The 20,311-nt window shown below is 44.5% G+C and overlaps 1 protein-coding gene across 4 annotated transcripts in view; it reads right to left on the bottom strand.

The window, feature by feature from the left end:
* Positions 1–5,134: 5,134 nt before the first annotated feature.
* Positions 5,135–20,311, bottom strand: part of FHL2 (four and a half LIM domains 2) — a 72,804-nt gene continuing 57,627 nt past the window's right edge. For all 4 annotated transcript variants that reach the window (XM_019634414.1, XM_019634415.1, XM_019634416.1 and 1 more), the window contains 3 exons: positions 13,222–13,391; positions 10,284–10,470; positions 5,135–5,752 (listed from right to left, as the gene is read on the bottom strand). In XM_019634414.1, coding sequence (XP_019489959.1) covers positions 5,601–5,752; positions 10,284–10,470; positions 13,222–13,391 — 509 coding nt within the window. In that variant the 3' untranslated portion in view covers positions 5,135–5,600. The remainder of the gene's footprint in view (positions 5,753–10,283; positions 10,471–13,221; positions 13,392–20,311) is intronic.

Below are 20,311 nucleotides of genomic sequence, written 5' to 3'. Positions count from 1 at the left end.
TCAGGCTGTAAACACAATGCAATCCAGCACCCTGATTTTACAAAAGATTCTGGTTTCAGAGAGCAAAAGTGACTTCTGTGAAGGCCTGCCATTAGTTGGCGGCAGAGCAATGGCTAAAACCTAGATTCCTTGCTCTTTTTTTAAACCAGAGACAGGTCCTGGACTATAACACCCCCACCCCAGAAATAAAGTATACAATGGCACCAGCTTTTTCAAAAGCATTTGTTCATAAGGACAGTCACCTTGGCCAGTGGAGAGAAAGGAGTACATAATATAAACATTTATAGCAGTCAGTGTCTTAGTACCATCAGAAAATCTCCCTCAAAAAGGACGATGTGCAAGGACTCAGGAGACCTGGGCTCTTTGTAGTCTTGATGAAGCTTTGTTCTTTCTGGGCTTCCATTTCTTCCTCTGTCAAGCTCGTGGATTTCACTCTGATCCTTAAGTTGTTTCCAGATCTTAGTTCTCTGTGTTCCTACCTTATACTTATCACTGAGCCCCCTCAGTCTGTCCTATACGGAATGGCCAGACCGCAAATGAGAGGTGCCCTCAAGGCAGGATGACCATCACTAAAGACCATTGAGAATTGATTTTATATTTTAAATATTTTAAGTTTCTGAAGTAATATGACTAATTGATACACAATACCACCTTTATTCTCCTTTAGTATAGCTCATTAAAAAACAACCTTTTCAGAGGGAATCAGGGTTCATTCATTCAGCTGATGTATGACTGGCGGGTGGCCCTCTGCCTATAGATTAGATTGTGTCCATTTGTGGCAAGTGAGTCAGGTGTCCTAATGCACCCTGTGCTTCATCTATGTGGATGACAAGGATTTCTAAGCAAGTGCCTAATGTTCTCCACCAATAGCACTAAGGTCTTTCGCAGATGTTTCTTTACTTTTTCCAGAGTTTAAGCTTTCCCCAAGGGCAATATGGGGACAGTAGTAATCACTGTAGGTCCAGGGCCCAGTGTATCACAGTGGACACTTGTAGTGAGCTATTGGCTGGGTTGAAGGTGTGTTGGGAGCTGGCTGCACCTCTGTGTCTGACATGGCCACGCGCACTGCTATTGTGACAAATTCTGAAGCTCTGACTGAGAAACAGATACTGCTTTATATCTTTGAAGATTTAAATTCCCCTTTAGATGCCCCCCAGTAGGACAAAGATCTTACACCCCTTCTGATAGATACATCACAATAATTCTATTTTATACACTAAAGGCAATTTTAGTCACACTGCTAGTCTTTTAGTAAAGGTCAAAGTACACACCCTGGAAATCTTAAGATCCTGCTTAGACAATAGTGTTTAGAATAATTGTTGGGTGGTCATGGTAACCATTCTTTGGGTGATTATGTAGAGGCTCGGCCTTGGTCACATAATCATTGTAGGTGGAGGGATTTAGACACAGTTAAGATAAGTTAGTCTTTAGCATAAGAAAAGGTCAAGCTGTACCCTGGAGCATAAGAATTATGAGGAAGTAAAACCCTGATAAAAAAACTTTTTACTAATGGGACAATGGTCAACTGTCCCGTATAAAAAGGGACATGCTGTAAAAATAAAGTGAGACACTTCTTGAAAGCGCCCCTGTGTCTCTGCGTCGTTCTTCTTTTTCCTCGCTGACGCCGTCTCCACCTGAGGGAACCCCTGGACCTGTGGGAGCTGGTCTCCTGCAAAGGTGTGCACGAGGACTGTCCCATAAGGAAACTATTTTCAGTGACGTCAGTGACTGGATTTTCATGGCTTTGGTGGAAGGTAAGCTAGCTTATTAAGAATGTTACAATATCCTAAGTATTAAATATCTCTACAAAGTTGAAGTATGTAATTTTTTCTAGTAAATGTGTAACTTATTCTACAAGATAGTTATGCATTTAAATTAGAGCTTAATACAGATAAACGTAAGTCTCAACATTGCAGAATGTGTCACAAAGACAGGGAGTAATTAATGCAATGTTTATGGTTAGGTTTTCTCATGGTAAACATTAGGAAAAAAGCTTGCTCTGACTTCTTAAATGTAAGGGACAACTCTGCTGGAAAAACAACAACAACAAAGTTGTTTAAAAAAAATCAAAAGCACTGAAGAGCCGACAGACAAACATTTAAGAGAACAAAAGAACATGGAAAAATTGGCCATTTTGTTTGATATGCTGTTGAAACCGAGCCATGGTTTAGGTGACTGTGGTGTAAAGGAGAGAGCCTGAACTTCGTGCCCCACAGATAGGAAACCTAGTAGCTACAACCCCAAAGAGCCCCTATCCTATGTGGTAAAGGTGAATTAGAAGTAAACCTGCGTTGCTGTGGGAGGGAGGGGAAAGCAAAAGAAAAGAAGAAAAAACAGGAAAACAGGAAGGAAGAACAGGGAAGGGGCAAAGTGGGATGAAGGCTGGAAGCAAGCCAGCAGACTGTCATACAGATTCGTAGTGAAGATTCACACCTCCAGGATGGTGAAAGAAATGCTGGAAGTGACTTGGAAGTACTTCCAGCCTGGTGGTGCTCCAGGCATGTGGCCGAGGCAACGGAACTCGTCTCAGCAGGAATACATGCTCCTTCTAAGCCTCAAGGAATGCCTGCAGATCATTTTGTGAAGGCAGTGACTAGCACAAGTCAGCAGTACCCAAGCATGCAAGGAAACAATGGACCAAGTGTGAGATGCCACAAAAACATCAGATGCTAGAGACTGACCCCCAGAGCTTTCATGTATTAGGATATTGAGGTAAAGATCAAGCGAGTTTGCTTGACATGGTTAAAAAAAAAACAGACAAGGTTTAAAATAACTGTCCAGTATAGGAAACTAAAAAATATAACGTACATATTTTAAATGAAGATATCATACGATGTTGTAAAGTGAAAGTTTCATACAGCTCAGTGAATCAATCCTTGTCTATCTATCTATCATCTGTCTATAAATCATCTATCTATCATTTATCTATCTATCTATCTATCTATCATCTATCGTCTATTATCTATCATCTGTGTATCCATCCATGCATCCATCCATCCATGCATCCACCCATCCATCTATAAATATGTAACCACTACCCAGATCAAGATGAAGAGCAAGTGTTGGCAAACTTTCTGTAAAGGCCCAGATAGTACAAATTTTAGGCCTTGTGGGCCACACCATGTGTAAATGAATGGGTGTGGCTGTTCAAAGCCTGCCTCTCCCCTGGGGGCTGGACAGTGTGCTGCTTCTGGAGTAACACCCCTCCTTTACAAGTAGGTGCTCAGAGGGAAGGACTTGTAGCCCCTCGTATCAGTTTCCCCTCCCAGTGTGGATCCTTCACCCTAAGATGGGTCAGCAAACTGCAGGTCGCGAGCCACATGCAGCTTTTTGGGTATGTACATGTGGCTCTGAAGTAAAATTGAAAAAAAAAACTATCATAGTTTCATTTATGAAATTTTTAAAGGATATTATTAAAATAATGGTGATTATGTAAAAATATATTTATGGCTCTTGAATAATTTTTAAATTGTCATGAGGGACAGGATTGTCTCTTCCGTCTCAAAAGTTTGCCAACCCCTACCCTAGGAGCAGGCTGGGTCAGGGCCAATCGGAACCCCAGGATTCTCAGCCCGTCACTCCTGGGGCAGAGCAGTAGACTAGGGGGAGCCCTTACCTTCTTGACTGTACTCACCCAGAGTACATCCCCCGTGTAGAGCTTCTGTCACAGGAAACGGGAGTGGGGGTGGGAAGGGATTAAGCTGTGGCTCTAATGCCACAGACTTTTGCTGTTCTTATTAACATGCAATTTTCCTGAATAAATGTTCCTCCATTTGCTTATGCTTTTAGAGACTTTAGGCCTCTGGTTTTTCAAGCCGGTAAGACTGAAGTTTTCTAACAGAGTTTTAGCTACTCTATTGAGGCCTGCCCTTTGGTAAAAGCCACGCAAATGGGAGACCCACCCATGGGCATTCCCCAAGTGTCCACTCCCCTCCAGTCTTCCTGTTTGGGTCATGCTCCAGTGTTTTCAAAGTTTTAGAAATTATTTTGTCCAGAATGGTTGTCATTTGAGGGAGGATTAGTTCCATAGGAGCTATTTACTAGCACGGGAACCCCCTCACCATTAATTGAAGTTGGGCAATTTAAGCATGGATATATCTAGTATATCTGTGGTTTTAATGAGGAACAAGTAAGATGTTCCCCAATGAAATCTGGAAAGCTTTTTCTTTTTTGGAGGGGAGGATTTTGCTATTTTTATTTTTAAAAACATTTGAAAGATGCTTTTACTTTTATGTTATGAAGTAGAAGATGGCAAAACAACTAATAAGGAGTGGAGTTATTATTTTTAGGCAAATTGTCAAGCTAACTGTAAATCTGGAAGATCTGTCTCAGACATTATCAAACATTTCTCACAGTGACTAGCACTGGGATTAAAAAAACGATGTATGTTCAGCATAGATGGGACTTGATTCCCACCAGGAACAACATATCATTTTATCATATTGCATTGTCTTAGAAAATGAAAGAGGTCATTGTTGTTGCCATTCTGAAGAGAAATATGCAATGTCCTGTCTCAGATTGGCTCGGTGCTCTCCAATTGGATAGTCTGCTTTCCAAGATGGTTTTCCAGAGTCCTGCAAAACTAGGAGTTGAGAGTATTAACTTGACAGCAGTGTCTCTCTATATTTTTACTGTCTTATCCTTTCAGAAACACTCACTGAAGGTTTCCACTGTGCCCTGACTTGCTCAGATGTTGGGAATATATACATAAACAAGATGTCATCTCTGGCCTCAAGGTGCTGTGTCCTTTTTCAGTCCTTTACTTTATGGAAGAGAAGGCAGGTCATTGTAAGCTAGGGACCCATGACAGTGGGAAAGCATCGAACTCTGTCAAGAAAAGTGACCCCCAGACTGCCTTCATTATAATTAGCTGGTTCTGGAGAGTGTGTTTTTCATCAGACGCAGAGTATTGGATTCCAAGAGAAAGTCTTGGAAAGGGGAGTGAAGAGAAGGTAGTAAGGAGAGGTTGTCGTGCTGGCTGAGGGCTGTGTTTTAAATAAAAGGCGTGATGCCATTTCAGTGAACTCACCCATCTCATCAGAACTTGAACTTCACACGGTGAAGAGTGGAACCTGCAATAAAGTGTCATTTATACTTAGACCTTAATGTTTAATCATTATTCCACACACTGTGATTGACAAAAGATTTTGTTCTGGATAACTTTATTGTAAGCCATATATTCTTGCTTTAGGCCTTACATGACAGGAAGTTACACAGTCGTAAATACCAGCTCTTCATACCTTATGTAGTTGAAAAACTTTCAAGTTTGTGACATGTTCATTGCACTTAAAAATTAAATATGCAGTGAAAGAAAGATACATTTATAAAGATATTCAAAAGGATTTTTACACTTGGATTTGCCTTGTTTGATTCCAAAAATTCAAAACCACCTTCCCACCTAAGGTTTACATAAGGGTTTTCTTCTTCCCTGGGATTGAACTAGTACAAAGAATTAAAGTGTTTAAACAAACGTGAATATCACTGAGAAGCACAAAAGGAAAGTCTCGGTGTGGCTGGTGGAAACCAGGACCCAATATTGCCTGGTTGAGAAAGAAAATATATAAATCTGTGTGTTTCGCAAGCAGCAATTCGTGTTGACTTCAGATGTCTTTCCCGCAGTCAGGGCACAGGATGTCACCCCTTTCTGTGAGGAAGCCACGGCCCACCAGTGAGAGGGAACACTTCTTGCAGTTAAAGCAGTCATTATGCCACTGCCGTTCCTCAAAGGAGATGTACTTTGTGCCACCAAGTCCTGTTAATAGAGAAAAAATAACACTGGATGAAGAGAAAAAGGGAATATTGCTAGTCATAATCAGTGACTGGGACTGAAAAAGGAATTCTGGTTTGATCCATTTCCAAATTTAGATTGTGAAGTATGGATAGTATGAATTTCTGGGGGCCGGGGTCCATATATAAGTCAGATACTGTGCACGGCCTTGAGGAGCTCATACATATCAGAAGAAACAGATATATAAATTGGCTCCAAAACTATATGATAAATACTATAATTATAAAGTGCCTGTTGTGTGCATTTGGTTTTCCCACCAGCATGAAACTCCATGAAACTGGGAGCTGATGTCACTTATTCCTTCCCTGAATGGCTCATGTCTGGCACCATTTCGTGATTTAATGAATGAAGTGCCAAAGGGAGCGTTGAAGAGGAAAATGTTAATTTTCTCTGGAATGGCCAAGAAAGGCCTCACAAAAGAGGTGATATGTCAGTGGGGAAGGGACAGATGTACATTTTTGCAGAGGGAATATCATGAGACACGCTATAGAACTTGGAGACACTTGGAGAATGACCATGGGTGGGTTTCCCATTTTTGTGGTTTTTACCAAAGGGCGGACAAGCACGAACTTGAGTGGTAAGAGTCAGGTAAGAGTTAGAGGTTTGGTGAGACTGCTGGAAGATGGGGCTGCTAAGATAGGTGAGAGCAGCTTAGGAAGATGTATGGGCAATAGAGAAAACCAGCTTACATTGTACACAAGAAAAGTAAGAACGCATTCAGTTCAGCTGCTTAACTCTTGTTTGATGACTAATTTTTATCAAATGTTGAAAGCACATTGGCTGCCTGTTACAATACAGTTAACGTGTACTGCCACCAAGCCCTCTGAAATTAAGTTGCATCAAATACATGGGGTTATCTTACCATTGTGATTGATTTCTATGAAACTTGGATCATGAATTCCAATTGTAAAAAGTCCTTTCAAGAAATAATGGCTCCATCTACTATATTAAGAACAAAGTAACCACACTGACTATTTATAATAGTTTGAGGTCTCAGACTGGCATGCGAAGTCTGTAACACATCGAAGAGTTAGTTCCTTTTTGTGATGTAACTGGCAAGGCTGACATTGGGCATCAAATCTTTTTGCATGCTGGAGAACTTAGGCCTTAGAGCTAATCCCCCTCAGCTAGTTAGTGACAGGGCTGGGACTTGAACTTGTCCTGTAATGTAAGTTCTTGTCTTTCTAATACCACACTTCCTCTGCTACACCAGCAAAGCTTTTCAACTCTTTTTTTTTAGCTGAGCCATCCTGCCACCTGTTGGCAGCTCAGCGGCAGCTCAGCTTGGGTGGGACTTGAACCGCTGTTGCTCAGAGCTTGCACTCTTGAGCAAGGCCAACTGAGCCACTTGGCCGGTCCCAGCTCTTTTTTTAAATAAAAGCTTTACAAGAAGAGTTACACTGAATAAACAATGTTACTAAAATATTGATTGCCTCTAATCCTAGACTCATGAGGGCTATGGAAATCTACAGGTCATAGGCCCCAGCCCTGAGGCAGAACCAAACCAGTGACAGGCCAGTGGCCGTCCAACTCTTCTGCACATTTGAATCATCTGGGGAGCTTTTAAAAATTCTAATACTGAGGCACAGCCAATGAAATCATGACTCTGGCAGTAGTAATTTTTAAAGCTCTCTGGGTGTTTTGAATGTGTAGCCAAGTTTGAAAACCAGTGGTTTGGGCAACACTTCAACTTGATGTGGGGGCTGGGGCTGCAGGACAGTTGGAAGATCCTGGCAGACCTCATTTTATTGCGATTGGCTTTATTGCTCTTCACAGATGTTGCATATTTTTACAAATCGAAGGCAAGACCCTCTACCAGCAAAAAGATTGCGGTGGTCTGGACTGAACCTGCAGTATATCCGAGGTCTGCCTATAGTTGTTTTTCTTTCCAGCCCTGTGAGTTAACTGAAAGCCAGGAAGCAGCTAGGAAGCCCCATGATTTCTACCATTCTGTGTTTCTTCTTTCTCCCTCCTCTGCTAAGTCCTGCTACATCATTGACCTGGGTCAAGGAGGAGCACTGGCAGGGATAGGATGAAGAAGAAGGATGCCAGTGATGGGAGCTGTGCTGGGCAGCTGACTCAGGTGGGAGGCCTCCACTGTTTCCTTGAAATACCAGCAAAGGGGCAAGTGATGGACATGAGAGCCAAAGACAGCCCCAGGGGGACGAATTCTCCTAAGGGCAAGATGTGTATAGAGTAAATTCTCACTGTTTGAGATAGTTATATCCTATAAAGTCACTGTGAACACTGAATTAGCACATACGGAACCCCTGCTTCTAAGAGAAATGCAGGGTTAGGGTCCTGTGAGCCGCTGGTCACATTTTCATCAACCAATCAATATATAACCTTGTTTTATGTCTATTTCTGTTTAGAGACACCTTATTTAATATGAATTGTTGACTCATTGACATTGAACTTCTGGCCAACAGCACCATCTCTCAAGCCTGAAGGAAGCTTATGTCACACACACAAGGCACCTCCCAGCTGTCCTGGGCTCAGAAACACACAGCACATCAACACTCTCCTTGGGGGCCATTTTAAATAGCAAAAATGCCAACAAAAAGCACAAAAATGCCAAAAAAAATGTGTGTGGGGGCACAAACAGACCATGAGAAGGACCCTTGTTTGCAATATTAGTTGAAACAAGAAGACAGAATGTCGCCCTTGTTTTGCCACAACTCGGAAAAGTATACGTCAGACGACTCAAAATTTTCGCCACTCTGTGCATGTCTGAGAATGACATGAAAGTGCTAGTATTGATTTTGGAGTCACGAATAAATGTTAGTGAGTAGGCAAACTGACAAATATGGAGTCTTAGTGAGGATCAGCTGCCTATGTGTGAATTACTGCAATAAAACATTAGAAAATAACTCCAATTTATTTATAAAAATCATTTAAATTTTATTCGAGAAAAAAATACTAAGTAAGAATTTATTAGAAATTTAGTCTGAACTCCCAATCTTGCACAATTATTTGGGAACCTAGTTAAAAGTACATTTTAGCTGCATTTTCAAAATTTCCTCTGTAGGTTCTGGAATATTAGTCTCTGTATTTCAGAGAATTACCTTTTCTATTTTGTTTTTCTAGTGCTTTTTTTTTTCAGTGCTATAATTGTAATAATTACAATTAACCCACATACCTGATACTTTGCATTTGAAAGTGCTTTTATGTACAATAGATTGCATTGCTTCATAAAGCTTAATTTTATGAACATTTACTTTACAGAAGTTACTGTGAAAACAGCATTGAAGATTATTAATATGTTAGGGCAAAAGACTGCATTTCTCCCTCTAAATGCTGGCAAAGGAAATCTGGTATGTAAACGACTGTAATTGGGTGACTTAACATAGAACAATCTGAACGCTATGCTTTTTTTCTTTGTATTTTAATTTCATATGGAAATATGAGCTCTGGATTACACAGGAGAGAATTATTTTAGTGACCTGGGACTTCTACATCAGGTGAATTAGCTGAAGTTAGGTGACCTCAGTTCTAGACCGGAGGAAAAAGAAAGTCAGGGACAAGCACAGCGGGCTGTAAACATGTTTGTGTAATTATACTGGGAAGCTACTTAGGAACACTATTTGGCCAGGCCCTGTGTTTATATGGCATGTATCTGTCATCAGCCCTTGCTAGGGACCACCTGACTGTCACAAGGAACTTATGTGCATTGTAGAATCTCACACCCTTCCCTCCCCGCCCATGCACTGGTTTGTGTGACAATACATGGTAGACATTTACAGGACTTTAGTCTGAGCAGCCATCTGTTCCCCACACTGAATTTCTCGGCTTGTGTAATAGCTGAGTCCATTATCTGGTCTGCCAGCCAACCAGATTTGGGGTTCTCATTTTGCCCAGCCCTTCTGGGGATATGAAAGAACTAAGCAGAACATTGCCCTCTGCCCTCAAACAGCCATGGCCTTGTGGGGGAGAAGTCTCTCCAAGGTGCTATGGAGCACCTCAGGAACCCAGTGTAACTGCTAAGCCTGAAAACACCGGTTACTTTGTGCTTCTATGGATGTCAGGTGCACACAGACTGCAGTTTTAGAGAGAATCCAACCAAAAGCAGAAATAATAAACCTCTTGAGAGCTGGCCATTCATAGTTTTCAGTGATCAGGTGAGCTGCACAGGGAGTCATTACCTGCTGAGGTGTCCAGTGTAACAAGGAGAGGAAAGCAGTGAGGCAGAAAGTCGGCTCTTTAGGACTTCCCTGAGACCTGGAGGGTCTAGGTACATAGGCAGACCTCGCTGTACTACGATTTGCTTTATTGCACTTTACAGATATTGTGTTTTTCACAAATCGAAGGCAAGATCCTCTGCCAGCAAAAAGAGTACAACTTGCTTTATCGCGGTACTTGCTTTACTGCGGTGGTCTGGACTGAACCGGCAGGATCTCAAGGTCTGCCTATATACACACATTCGCATGCTAGGATCTTATTCCTTGTTCCACCTTCATGTGGCTATGCACTCCGGGCGGGGACCCCTGGCACTCACCGCTGATGGGGTTGGTGCACCCAGCACACTTCTTGGCGTACAAGTCGCAGAAGCAGCTCAGGCAGTAGGCAAACTCGTCCCGGGATGTGAAGCGCTGCCCAGACAGCGGCTTCTTGCAGGCCGTGCACACAAAGCACTCCCGGTGCCAGGGCTGCTCCCGGTAAGTGACGCCCCCGGTGGTGATGGGCTGGAGGAGGCAAGAGAGCAGGGTCAGGTTCAGAGAAGCGAGACCTCTGTCCTGACCACACTTCCTCAGTCTCAGCTGTTACCATTAGAGGATGCAAGATCCTCACAGAGAAAACGTTCAGTTTTAGTAAAAAGTCACCGAGAAACTGCTTTGCTGACTTCATAGTCACCCCTTCATGAGCCTTCCATTGTTGTAGACCCTGGCTTTCCCGCTTGTGACATCGGTACTAGGGTGTCTGCCCTCAACCCCTCAGAGGGGTGCTGGGACTCTATGAGACAGGCGCAGGTGTCACGGGGCTGCACTGCTTCCTCACTGTGCAGGGAGGGTGAAGACCACAGTCGGCACCCAGGAGACTCAGGTTCGAATCCTAAGCCTCCTTACAGCCCTGTGCCTGTGGGCAAGCCAAAGATCTCTGTGCCTCGGGTGGTAGCCTCTCAAACACCACTTACAACTCTGCATAGTCATTACTGTGGAAGAGGTTAGATGCTGTGGGGTTGGTGCCTACTGACACTGTAGGGAGAGCACAGGCATCGTGGGGGCTGGGGAAAAAGAAGGCCACAGCTTTTCTTCTCGCCCTGTCTCACACTCTTTTCAACATTTGTGAGAAGCCAGATGTACCATAACTGGTCACCAATACCTCATCTTTATCTATTGTTTTCCTTTGCATATTTTTGCTTCTCATATTCACTTAGAAAATGGATGAAGGATAGAGCTGAATATGGTATGAGAGGAGGCCGGGTAGGTCTCAGCCTGACAGAAGGACGGCATTGGAAGACCATGTTGCAATACCTCACATCAGCAGTTCATGACAACTAGAGTTTAGGAGTTAGAGTTCAGGACTTCTTATCTTGTATTCTTTTCATTAAACTGTAAACCATTCATAATCTTCCTATAAATGTTCCCCCCAGGAATAGAACTGATGCAAAATATGTTGGGTTGCAAGGTATCTACAGGCTACAGCAGGCGTGTACACGTGAGATGCTTCCTTTGCTGGGTACTGCCCTCATCTCGACTCTCACCTCACGTCCCCCAGCTAACTCTGATGTCTCAGCAGAGGTGTTGCTTTCTTAGAGAACGTTCCCTAAACACCACCCCACTCCCCCCATTGGTTCAGGTACTCCTGGTGTACACTCTGTTACGACTCTGTTCTCCTCCAAAGCACACTTGTCGACAAGTACTCGAATACTTGACATCAGAGTATATATCCACCAGGCTGTGCCACCTTGTGCACCCGACCCTGGTGCCCCAGAGTGCCCATCATGGTGGGAGGAATGGATGCTTCCGGCATGAATGCTGTCACGTGTACAGATAAGCAAACACTCAAAGGCATCCAGCCCAGGAGGAGTGCCTGCATTTCCCCAACTGAATAAGATGATAAGGTGGGGAAGAAGATAGAGGAAGAAAAGAGCAACAAACATGAACTTCCCGTGGATCTTGATGAGGAAAGCAAAACAAAACAAAAGAGGAGTAATCGAAGAAGAGGATTCCTAATATAAACACAGGAATGAGAGTTCCATCTAAGGATGAAAGGGTAAATAATAGACAAACAGCATAATCATAAGAAGGGAAACAGGGACACAAGGAATTTAAAATGGTTAGGAAAAAAATGGAAATGAGACAGAAGGACACTGGAGAGAGAGGCGGAAGAAAATGAGTAATATTCTACTCTTTAAAAAGGTTCAGGCCAGGTGGGGCATTCTAGCCAAGGCTCACCCTGGACAGGGCACAGCAGTGGGGCTGTGTCCCCACAGACTGGAGACTGGGCAGGGCCCCTACTGATGAAATGGTGCAGTCCATAAAAGGGACAGGAGCCAGGGCCAGCCAAGTGGCTCAGTTGGTTAAGAGCTGGCTCAAGAGCGTGAGCTCTGAGCAACAGTGGTTCGATGCCCGGCCCGATCTGAGCTGCCGCTGAGCTGCCAACAGGTGGCAGGATGGCTCAGCTTAAAAAAAAAAAAGGACAGGAGCCAAAGAGTCTGCACTGAGTTTTCTACAATGGACACTGCCTGGAGCAAAGCTGGTGGTGGAAAGGTGCCACTCAAAGGCTGGCACAGGCATGACAGTGTTGAGACCTGTGTGTGTGTGTGAGTGTGTGTGTGTGTGTGCATGACAGTGTTGAGACGTGTGTGTGTGTGTGTGTGTGTGGAGTAAGAGGACACACTGCAGCAAACCAAGCTATACTTTGAAGGTCACAGAAGGGTGACAGGGCAGGTGGGAGTGAGATGGCTTCCTACAGGTGTGGGATTCCTGTTCTTTCTCTAACCTAACAGAGCTGCGGCAGACACAGCACAGAGTTGACTGGATAAGGGTAGTTAATGGTCTGCCCTCTACTTGTGAGGCAGACCTTTCCCCCCCTTACTTTTCTCCTCCCTCCCTCCCTCTCACTAAGTGTAGCAGTTGGCTTCTTGTTTAGGACAGCAGTGTAACAAAGACAGCTTTGGGATAAGTTCTCCTTCTCTTTAACATCAAGTCATAACAAAGCAATTATTTAGAAATGTTCCAGAAAGAAAGCGATAAAGGATTTTTATCTCAGTTCACAATAGTACTTATGTCTTTGAAAGGAGGGCTTTCAAAGGACCAATGGACCAAACGTGCAGAAGCACATCAGAACTATGGAAAAGGCGGTAAGACAGGCAGAACTTTCATGCCATTCATGTGTTGTTACCCCTGTAATATCGTCTGGAAAGGGGGAGCTTGCAAGGACCATACAGCCAAACTTCCCAGACTGTGCAAAGACCAAGGGACAACGGATACCTTTTTACACTGAACACATGGCAGGGCATACTGTTTCTCATAGCAGGGCACACAGAAGTTCTGTTCATCCTTAGGGATGAAGCTCTTGGTTCCAATCGGCTGTTGGCAGTGGTGGCAGACGAAGCAGGTCTCGTGCCAGCTGCTGCCCTTATACTCCATCTTGCGGGTACCTGTCATGAGAGTCAAGAACAGAGCAGCGCGGTTGAAATGATTGGCTTGGAGTCCTAGCAGTCTGCGCTGAGAACCTGCCACCATCTAGTTTTGTGACCACAGTGAGTCATTTTAGCTCTCGAAGGCTCACCTCTAAATGGGAATAATTTGTTTTGTAGAGAGCAGAGACTGTTTTGTGGCTGACTGCTACACACCCAGCTCCTAGAACAATATCTGTACATACTCAGTATTTATTTGTTGATACTGAACAGGGTGGTTGTGGACATGACATGCAGAAACAATACTGGTGTCTCTCTCAGCATTGCAAAATACAAAGAGAAATCTGGCATAGCTCAGACTCATCCTTATGGAGTGTGACTTTTGGGGCAGAGGGACTGTTAAAAACACCCCTCTGCTCCCCAGTGGGATGGAAACAGTTGGGGTATAAAGGAGCCTAGAGTCTTAAGCCTGATTCAGCAAGGAGCTGATTCATCACTGACTTCACGCCATGGCCGTGTAAACCCAGGTGCGATGGACCTCGGAGCGCACGGGCTGCGCCAAGTGCTGTCACTAAGGTCCACATGCATTACCGCACTCCCCATTTAGTCACTTTCTAGTTGTATCTCATGACATCCCATTTCCTTTTGAATAACTGTTATTATTTGATATTTTAGATCACTTGTCCAAGTAGATTAAGGAGTCCTAGAGTAGCAAAATGCATTTTGGTTCACCACTACTGCCAAGCTTGATTTACAGCAAATGCTTAGTTATTGTAGATTGATGTTTTCCCCACACTTTATTTAAAAAAAAAGTATATATTTATAAAAACAACTGATTCAAGGCCGATACATATGTGAGCACCTATGGTATGAAGCAGAAGTAAGGAAGGGTTTGGGGAAGAGCATAATGGATGAAGAAGTAGAAAAGCTCAGGTGCCAGCATATGACATGCGACCCTTGGCCAAATCCGGGCTGCTGCCTGTTTTGTAGCTGAAGTTTTACTGAAACACAGCCACACATGTTCACTTACTTGCATCGTCTACAATAGCAGAATTGAGTAGTGACAGACTGTATGGGCCTGCAAAACCCAAAATACTTATCTGGCTTTTTATGGAAAAAGTTTGCCAACCCCTGGGCTCATGTAAAGGATAGCTACTGTAGAATGATGGGCACATAGTCAGACTTCAACTCGGATCAGCCAATGAGGGGGAATTGGGCGGGAAATAGGACTGCCTGCTTTGGGACCAGGGTGGCAACAAGCTGAGATAATATGGGCAGCCTAATGCAGGTGTCTATGAACTAGTCTTCAGCTCCAAGTTCAAACATCATACAGTCAAAATGACAAGATTAATGGCTGTATTAAAGCTGGTTGGAAGGGTGGTGACATGTCCATGACTGCAGTTATTCGAATGTGCACTAGACTCATCATAAGATTATTTTATTAGATGTCATTTTGGGGTTACTTTCTCAGCTTCGTGTACTTCCAAGATCAGACATTTGGGCACCACCTTCCATACAGTATATAAAATACTCAGAGAACTCATGTCGGGGGGCACACGGTGACCTTCCAAGCTATGGAATTCAGTTGTGGGGTGATGAACCCTGAAATGAGGAAAATTATAATAAGCAGTTTAATTTCAGATAAAACTAGTGGACGGATTTTGATATGAATTCTAAAATGATTTACTGTGGTCTCCGGAGGTTTATTTCCCCATGTATCCCATCATCACTTGCTCTTTTAATCTCTGACCTTTCCTCTGATCAAGCAGCCCAAGGATTTTGTCAATGAATATTGGGCAATTATGATTCTCACTGAGGACCCCAAGCAAGGCCATATAAGTGCATTCTTGGCAACTTCTGAAATAAGTCTTATATCAATTCCAGTGCTCAGGAAACTGTCCTGTCCTTGTCCCCCACTGGGAATCCATGGGGCACTTCTGGTCCAGGATGTCTGTGTGGCGGGGTGCACATCTGAGAGGCGCGTTTACGCCTGTAAAATTATTGTAAAAGATTGCCAGCAGAGGGCAGCAAAGTTCCTTCTTCAACAGAATCTGCTGTTCAGACCAATTCTCCAACAGATGGTAGGAGTGTCTTCTGACTCAAATAAGCAAGTGAGGAACCAGAAACTCTGTCAAGGATTAGCGACATTCTGACCTGCTCAGAGGCTGTGTGTAGTACATCTCCAAGAAACCTCTGCAAACAGGGCCTCAGCATTTGGAACCCTGGCACTATGCTTTGTGACAGAATCCTGGTTTCCTGACTACAGTCAAGAAATTGACTTCTGTAGGCCATGGGCCCAGAGGGCACCTTTTTTCATTTAGCACCCACTTGTTGTACTAGCTATCTAAATTCAAAGGCTACAACAATATTGCTCTGAGCTGCAGTTCACCTTGATTTAGTTGTAGTACTTTGAAAAGTCAAACCAAAGCAAGGAGGCAAGTGTTAACGATGATCTCATGCTTGCTTTTTTTCCCCACTTTTTTTTTTTCTTTCTTGCATACACCAGGCTTTTTCCAGATACCCTGCCTTGGGTGCCCAGTCCATTTCCTCTGCCAAAAGTGACCTTTTCTGACTTCTCCATCCGTTGAAATTCAGCTTATCCTTCAAGACTGCTCAAATGTGACATCCCCAAAGGTCCCTTTCCTGACGCTGTTGCTCTAGGCACGTGTTTCCACCATAGCAGGTATCAGCTAGGCTTCTCCAATGTCCCATCTAAAATCCCCTAATGCTAGGTGACAGTGAGATGCCTATCACTGACAGGTGGAGGAGGAAATGCTCTGAGCCCTCTACCTCTTCAGCCTGCCAGAATCATGAAATACCTTGGAAATCTCAAAAATCTTAGGAATATTTCACATCCTACCCTAATATTTCTGTTTGTCTTCACCTAAAATGCCAGTTATTTAACGTTGTGCTTCCTGATCTCGGAATATTGCTGTTGCTCTGGGCAGCTGTGCCTTGTTTCCTATACACCCTGGTCCACTCTTGTCGGAGCAACAACAGCTGGTGGTTCCTGTGGGCTCCAGGTCAGTCTCCCCCAGGACGCACTCCTGGAGGGCAAGTGTCGCTCACTGTTCCATGCCTCGCACGTGGTGTGTGTTCCTTTAGCTGACTCTCCCCTATGTCTGCTCACTCACATCCAAGCCTAAATGCATCACCCTGGACTGCCTGTCTAAACCCTTCCGCGTGTCCTCTACCCCTTCTCCTATTCCCCATCACTCCTGGCACTGTCCTCACGTGGAGAGAGCATCCAGGAGCTGGGCCCTGGGTTATGGGTGCCCACCGAGCACAAAGCAAACATCTGCTGGGCCGTTTGTTGAACGGCTGAAGCAAATGCTCAGCCACGTTGTTTTCCGAACCCACAGACAATAGTGAGTGAGACTTCCTCTGAGTGGGGAAAGCCAGCAGCGGACACCCTCACCTTCCCTTACCTGCGCCCTTCAGTAAGTGTGCCTCCACCCTCGCTGCTGTCCCCCCTCCATGGGGAGCCCTCAGAGGAGGGGGCAGTTACCCCACCAGGGGCTCACTATGTCCCCAGTCCCTCTTGGCTTCAGTTCTGGCACCTGTAACATGAGGGGCAATAGAAGAGGCTGTAGACCAGTTAGTGTTCAATTTTTATGTGTTCGCTGATCATGGATTTTTTTTCTCTTCCCAGTAAACACTATGAACAATGGAAGGTGGGATGGTTAATTTTGTGTCAACTTGTCTAGGCCACGAGGCCCCGTTGTTTAGTTGTATACCAGTCTAGATGTTGCTATGAAGGTACTTTATAGATGTCATTAACTTTAGATGTCAGTAGACTTTGAGTAAAGCAAATGATGCCCCATAATGTGAGTAGGCCTCGTCTGATCAGTTGAAGGCCTTAAGAGCAAAGCCTGAGGTTTCCCTAAATAGAAGGGACTTCTTCTCAAGCCTGCAACAGAGAAAACTTGCTTCAGTTTCTAGACTGCTGCCCTAGGAGATTCAGACTCAAGGTTGCAGCATCAACTCTGAACTGAGTGTCCAGTCCACAGGTCTGCCCCATGGACTTCAGACAAACCGGCCCCTGAGCTTCATGAGCCAATTCCTTACTACAAATCTCTCTCTCTCCCTCTCTCACCCCAACTAACACAAGAGGTTAGGACAGGTAGAAATTCAAACACCCAGGAAACATGTCTTTTTTATGTCATGGTTGGTGCTAGGGTTTACGACTTGAATGGCCCCTGCACTGAAACTGTAAAATAATTTCCAAGACTCACTGTAGACAAACTTCTGAGACTTGGGTCTTCCCCTGAACATTGTCAGAAAGGGAAATGGTGGTTCAGTGAGGGACAGTGACCATGAGAAGTCAGAGCCACAGAACAGGAGCCTAGAAACGAATCTTTGCCAGCCTGTAAGTTTTCCCTGAGGACTGAGAGTACAAGGAAGGGACACCGAGGTGACAGAGAGGCCAGGATGGACACTGCAGTGGGAACAACAAAAGCAGACTAGCTCAAATGTCCTGTGGCCCACTTACCACTCAGCAAAGACAGGAACGAAGTTTGAGAGGTGTTGGAGGAGTCGGAGGAAGAACAGGCTGAGTCACAAAGGACACGTGTTCCTGTAGGCGGCAGAGGAGGAGCTAGACTTCATACTGTCACATTTGCCAGACTGTTTGACTTTACAGTAACTCAGACTGGCAGGGCTAAGGGGTGGGATGAGGAGGAGACCAAAGTCCCAACAGCTCTAAGTGGCTCATGTTACGCAGCTACTGAGGAGCAAAGCGAGGACACCGGCCTCCTGACCCTGCGTCCAGTGCACTCGCAGGACACGAGGCTGTTTCATCGGCCACGACCCCACATTGCTGGCCCCCCACTAATGAGGGCGTGCATGTGTGACTCCGCGAAGGTCGATCTTGTCCTCTGTTTTTCCCCTTCAGAATTAACCACCGTTGCAGAAGTGGACGGAAGTTAGTTGTGTGCACACCTGTAAAACCCTGTCTACCCTTCTCTTGGTCTGGCCCAAAGGCTGCTCAGACCGCAGTGCAGCACACTGGGCAGGGTCCTAATCCTACCAACAGGGGCCTGGGGTGGCCATTTAACCTTCCGCCTTCTTCACTGGTGAACTGAGAACGGTAATCTTAAAGGTCATCTAAGCTTAAAGCTGTTAATGCTTTTCCAGTTCCGTAAGGTGAGCTTGAACTGAGTTCTCATCAAAGGACCCGCGCTGAGGCATTGTTCTTTAACATTTGCAGGATACCTTGTCACCAAACAAACCACAGACTCCCTTCTTACAGACTTAGCTGTCCTCATGGGCTCAGCAGCCACTTTTGCAGATGCTGTGTTGACCTGTGCACCTCCCACCAGTCCCTGGACTTGACCCCAGGGCCTGGGGCCTTCTCCTTTGCCTCCCCCAACTCCCTAGGAAGACTGCCATCCTGACCTAGTCCTCCAGGTAGGGCAGTGAAGGGGAGGGGAACTGGGGAAGCAGAGGGACCCGCAGAGTCTACTTGCAAAAGGGCAGAGCACTGCTGAGGAAGAGCAAAGAAACAAGCAAATCCAGAAGGTGAACCCAGAGGACACAGAAAGCAGGGCGAGAGAGCCTGCCTGGAGGCTGGGGGAGCGTTCTGGGGAGTGTGCGAATGTGGGAGCTGGAAAGGAGACGGAAAGAGGGTTTAAAGGAGTCCACAATGAGCCACCAACGGAACCTTCCTTGGGCTCCTGTTGTGAGAACCTAGTAAAGATTTAATTTGTTTTCAATTAATCTTGTGGTTCTTATTGTGCCAGGACTGTTGTTTCTCTGCATGTGACTCCCCATGGGACAGGACCACGGATCAGCCCCGGATCATCTGGGCTTTTGTTTTCATTCCCGCCGTCACCACATTTGGGCCCCTTGGTTCCAACATCTGCAACATTAACATAATTTTGTAGCATCATTTTCCTGCCCATACTTTCCACCTCTGGGAGCTGCCACAGCGGTTCCAGGCCTGGCTCCTCTTCCACATTCCCAGCGTTGCTGTGGGGACGTCACTCTGGGTTTTCGTTCCTTATAATAGCATGTCGCAGTTATTTTTAAGATGTATTAACTAGAGAAATGTAGTAGCAGCAAGAAACCATCTTACTAAAGGCCTAATTATCCCCTTGCCTTTTTCAAAAGTTATGCTTTCTCCTCCAATCCATCTTCCTAAAATGCTTCTTGCATGTCAGGCTCTTGCTCAGAGCTCTTCAGGATTCCTTCATTACCAAAAAACACAGCAAACCAAAACAAAAACAAAAACTCCAGAGCTCGGCAATCAGCCTTCCCCCGGAGTCGAGAGTCTAACTCTATACGTGGCCTTAATGCTCTCTGTGTCAGTGCGAATCCAGCTACTGTGTGAAATACACTTACACAGCAGGCCGCCTCGGTTTTTGAAAATTAGCATTCGATCTGCTGACGCAACAAACTCAAAACCCTCAACTGAAGTTTATATGACACATCTATTATTGAGTTCATGAGTAGAGTGAATTTTAAAAATCACTTTTAAGGGGCCTTTGTGGTTGGTTCTGTTTATTAAGGCAGTGAACCAAAATCCTTTTAAAACTACATTTGAAAATTTAATGTATTTGATATCCCTTTTAAGTACCTGTACCAACAAACTGAACCTCAAGTTCTTAAGTAATTGTTGAAATAAATTAAATTGATAAACATGATGGATCCTAAGATATCTTAAATGTCAAAACAGTTTATCAGTGAAGACATTTTCAATTTAAAAATCACAAGCATAAATCACTTATTCAATTGCACTTGAAGTCAGAATTACAAGGTTCATTTACTCTTTAGACCAATTTTTCTTTAAACTTCACACGTACTTTATCAGATTATTTAACAACATTATTACTATTAGATTCTCTTAATATGCCTGCCCGCAATGCTAAACCTCCCTAAGGCTAAGTCTGCTGACCTACTGGAGAAGCTGTGCTGAGGATGACACCTTCCCAGTAATGTGA

The sequence above is a fragment of the Hipposideros armiger genome, unplaced genomic scaffold, assembly GCF_001890085.2.
Source record: "Hipposideros armiger isolate ML-2016 unplaced genomic scaffold, ASM189008v1 scaffold_1643, whole genome shotgun sequence".
Classification (NCBI taxonomy): domain Eukaryota; kingdom Metazoa; phylum Chordata; class Mammalia; order Chiroptera; family Hipposideridae; genus Hipposideros; species Hipposideros armiger.
This window is presented reverse-complemented; position numbering and strand designations above follow the sequence as displayed.